Source organism: Otolemur garnettii, unplaced genomic scaffold (genome assembly GCF_000181295.1).
Source record: "Otolemur garnettii isolate 467f Iridium unplaced genomic scaffold, OtoGar3 scaffold00014, whole genome shotgun sequence".
Classification (NCBI taxonomy): domain Eukaryota; kingdom Metazoa; phylum Chordata; class Mammalia; order Primates; family Galagidae; genus Otolemur; species Otolemur garnettii.
Window position 1 is genome coordinate 28004990 of NW_003852409.1, and position 4329 is coordinate 28009318.

Here is a 4329-nt window from a genome sequence, read left to right on the forward strand (position 1 = left end):
AAAAAAAAAAAGATTTATGCCCTAAACCAGTGTTTCTAGGCTATTTTTCTACTCAACCATTACTGAAAGCTCCAACCCAGAGTCCTATCTATAGCTTTAGTGGTTTCCTAAAGCTAGGTTAACCAGAGGACACAGCAAAATGTAGAAAGTACAAAATTGCATTTTTACATATTTCAGTAACAACTGTAACACAGCAATGAATTTATGCAATTTACATTCAGTAAGTCATATCCCTAAATTTTAAATAAGCACTTGGTATAACTGGTGTTTACATACCATAAATATGTAGTTTGTGTCAGGAACCTGACCTCCAGTTCGGAATAGTTCACAAAGGTCATAAAACTATAAAAGAAAGGCAACATATGCTGATTATGAATTCCTGTTAAGGAGTAAAATAATAAAACTGAGAGTGAAATGTTTCTAAATAAGCAGTTAATTAAAAGGACTCCTTACATTTATAAGCACAAATAAAGTATAAGCAAAACTGCCAAGCACACAGTTCCTAAGCCTAAAGAAAGTACTGCATATGGCTCACAGTTAGCATGTTATTCCCAGATCGTTAATGTTACAGGCCTCCCACTTTCACCTCTCCAACTATCCTTTTTTTTTTTGAAACAGTCTCACTATGTCACCCTGGGTAGAATGCCATGGCATCACAACTCACAGCAACATCAAACTCTTGGGCTTAAAGCAATTATCTTGCCTCAGCCTCCCCCAAGTACCTGGGACTACAGGCGTCTGCCACAATGCCCTGCTATTTTTTGAGTGTGTGTGTGTGTATTGTAGTTGTCATTGCTGTCTGGCAGACACGGGCTGGGTTTGAATGTACTAGCTCCAGTGTGTGTGGTCGGCACTCTAGCCAATGAGCTACAAGCACCGAGCTCCAACCCTCCCCCCCTTTTTTTTCCTCAGGTAAAGTGTCACGGCATCACAGCTTGCAACAACCTCCAACTCCTGGGCTTGAACAATTCTATTGCCTCAGTCTCCCCAGCAGCTGGGATTATAGGTGTGTCCTACAATGCCCCACCAGTTGTCCTATTTTTATTTTTTTGAGGCAGATTCTCACTTTGTTGCCCCTGGTAGAGTGTCCTAGCATCATAGCTCACAACAACTTCAAACTCTCAGGCTCAAGTGATTCTCTTGCCTCAGCCTCCCAAGTAGCTAGGACTACAGGTGCCTACCACAGCACCCAGCTATTTTCAGAGGTGAAGTCTTGCACTAGCTTGGGCTGGTCTCAAACTTGTGAGCTCAGGTGATCCACCTGCCTCCCAGAGTGCTGGGATTACAGGCGCAAGCCACTACACCCGGCCTTAGTTTTTCTGTTTTTAGTAGAAACGGGGTCTCACTCTTGCTCAGGCTGGTCTCAATCTCCCAAGCTCAAGCGATCCTCCTGCTTCAGCCTCCCAGAGTTCTAAGATACCACTGGTATAAGCATGAGCCATCTATAGCTATATCTTGAGAATTTTTAAATCATTTATCAGTTATCTAACTTTTCAATAAGCTTACCTAACATCCCCACCCATATTCAACATCTATTTTCATAATACAAAAGATATGAATACTAGTGGCACCTGTAGCTCAGTGGGTAGAGTGCCGGCCACATACACCAAGGCTGATGGGTTCAAACCCAGCTGGGCTAGCTGAAACAACAATGACAACTGCAACAACAACAAAAAAACAGCCAGGCGTTGTGGCAGGCACCTATAGTCCCAGCTACTTGGGGGGAAGCTGAGGCAAGAGAACTGTTGGGCAAGCACAAGAGTTTGAGGTTGCTGTGAGCTATGACACCACAGCACCTTACCCAAGGTGATAGCTTGAGACTCTGTCTCAAGAAAAAAAAAAAAAAGAATACAGGGTGGCGCCTGTGGTCAAAGGAGTAGGGGGTTGGCCCCATATGCGAGAGGTGGCGGGTTCAAACCCAGCGCCAGCCAAAAACTGCAAAAAAAAAAGAATACAAGTGCATAAGAACATTTTTTTCCAAAAAATCAACTTACATGATACTTCCCAGTGTTATGCAGGACAGATCTTCCTACCATCTACAGTTGGCCCATATATACCCTCAGGTTCCAGTCACGGAGTATCTTCTCAATAATCATTTAAAAACAACAGTATATTTTTTGAGACAAGGTCTTGCTCTGTCACCCAGGCTACAGTGCAATGGTATCATAGCTCACTACAACCCCAAACTCTTGGGTTCAAGTGATCTTCCCACCTCAGCCTACTAAGTAGCTGGGGCTACAGGCATGTGCCACCACACCTAATTTTTTTGGCTTTTTTGTAGAAACAAGGTCTTACTCTTGCTCAGGCTGGTCTCAAACTCCTAACCTGAAGGGATCCTCTCACCTACTCCCAGATTGCTAAGATTATAGGCATTAGCCACCATGTCAAGCACATTGGAATGTGCTACACTGTACCCACTACAACTATTAATTTCTATCACATTTATCTTTTACACTTGAAAATAAAACTATCGGGGTGGCTCCTGTAGCTCAAGGAGTAGGGCGCCAGCCCCATATGCTGGAGGTGGTGGGTTCAAACCTAGCCCCGGCAAAAAACCGCAAAAAAAAAAAAAAAAAAAAAAAAAAGAAAATAAAACTATCTATACTAATATAAAGCCTGTAGACTAACCAATACATGTCCACACAAGAGAAAAATTCAATTCAATTCAAGGGGGGAGAAAAAAGGAAGGTGAGGGAAGAGGGAGGATTGGTGTATTCCCACCTAATGGGCACAATGTAAGGGTATACAGCATACCTCCTGGGAGCAGGACACAACTACTACCATGTTTCCCTAAAAATAAGACACTGTCTTATATTTTACTTTTTCTCAAGAAGACACACTAGGGCTTATTTTCAGAGGATGTCTTCCTCTCCATGCCGAAAATGCACAATACGCTGCATAGCCACACCCATCACTAAGTCTTATTATCGGGGTAGGGCTTATATTTAACAAATGCATAGAAATCCTGCTACGGCTTATTTTTTGGGTAGGTCTTATTTTCAGGGAAACATGGTACATTTGTTAGGATTTTACCTAACAAAATCAAACATTGTAACCTAATTGCTTATACTCTCATATTAACGTGAAATCTTAAAAAGAAGGAAAAAAAGAGAAAATTATCTTTTTTTTTAATTAGAGACAGGGTCTTTCTCTGTCACCCAGGCTAGAGTGCCATAATGCTGCATTCCCCAACACCTGGGCAGCCAACTCATACCAGTCGGCCACAGAGCAGGAGGTGGGCAACAGGTGAACAAGCAAGGGAAGTTTCATCTGTATTTACAGGTGCTCCCCATAACTTGCATCACCACCTAAGCTCTGCCTCCCTGTCAGAGAAGCGGCATTAGATTCTCATAGGAGCATGAATCCTACCATGAAGTGCACATAGAAGGGATCTAGGTTGCATGTTCCTTATGAGAATCTAATGACTGTTGAGCTGAGGTGGAGATATAATGTGCTTGAATCATCCCCAAACCAATCCCTGTCCCAACCCTACAACTGGTCCATGGAAAAATTGTATTCCATGAAACCAGGCCCTGGTGCCAAAAAAGTTGGGGACCACTGCAGTAGTGTGATCATAGCTCACTACAGCCTCAAACTACTGGGCTCAAGGGATCCTCCCATCTCAGCCTCCTAAGTAACTGAGATTACAGGTACAAACCATCTTAGTAATGTTCTTAATGGTCTGTAGAGAGGAGGCCTTGCCACATTGTCCAGGCTGTTCTCCGATTCCTGACCTACCAAAGCATAAAATTACCATTTAAACTCTTAACACTTAAGGATTATAGTAATCTTAGTCAGAGCAAACAAAACTGAAATTTAAATGTTAACTATTAAAAGAAATGAAGTAATATTTTTATTTTTTATTTATTTATTTTTTTTGAGACAGAGCCTCAAGCTGTTGCCCTGGGTAGAGCGCCGTGGCATCACAACTCACAGCAACCTCCAACTCTTGGACTCAAGTGATTCTCCTGCCTCTGCCTCCCAAGTAGTTGGGACTACAGGCGCCTGCCACAAAGCCCAGCTATTTTATTTATTTTTCGTTACAGCCATCATTGTTGTTTGGCAGGCCCAGGCTGGATTCAAACCCTCCAGCTCAGGTATATGTGGCTGGTGCCTTAGCCACTTGAGCCACAGGTGCCCAGCCTGAATATTTTCAAAACAATGTTTCAAAAGTGGAAAGTCAAAAAAAAAAAAAAAAAAGTGGAAAGTCACTAGGAAGTCTAAAATAAAATGTGTCGGCTCGGCACCTATAGCTCAACCGGCTAAGGCGCCAGCCACGTACACCTAAGGTGGCGGGTTCGAATCCCCAGCCCGGACCCGCCAAACAAC

The 4329-nt window shown here is 42.9% G+C and overlaps 1 protein-coding gene across 1 annotated transcript in view; it reads right to left on the bottom strand.

Moving 5' to 3' along the window:
• The window catches only part of PPP6C (protein phosphatase 6 catalytic subunit), a 46278-nt gene that overhangs the window by 13621 nt on the left and 28328 nt on the right, over positions 1 to 4329 (bottom strand). The window contains exon 3 of the mRNA XM_012802387.1: positions 277 to 342. Coding sequence (XP_012657841.1) covers positions 277 to 342 — 66 coding nt within the window. The remainder of the gene's footprint in view (positions 1 to 276; positions 343 to 4329) is intronic.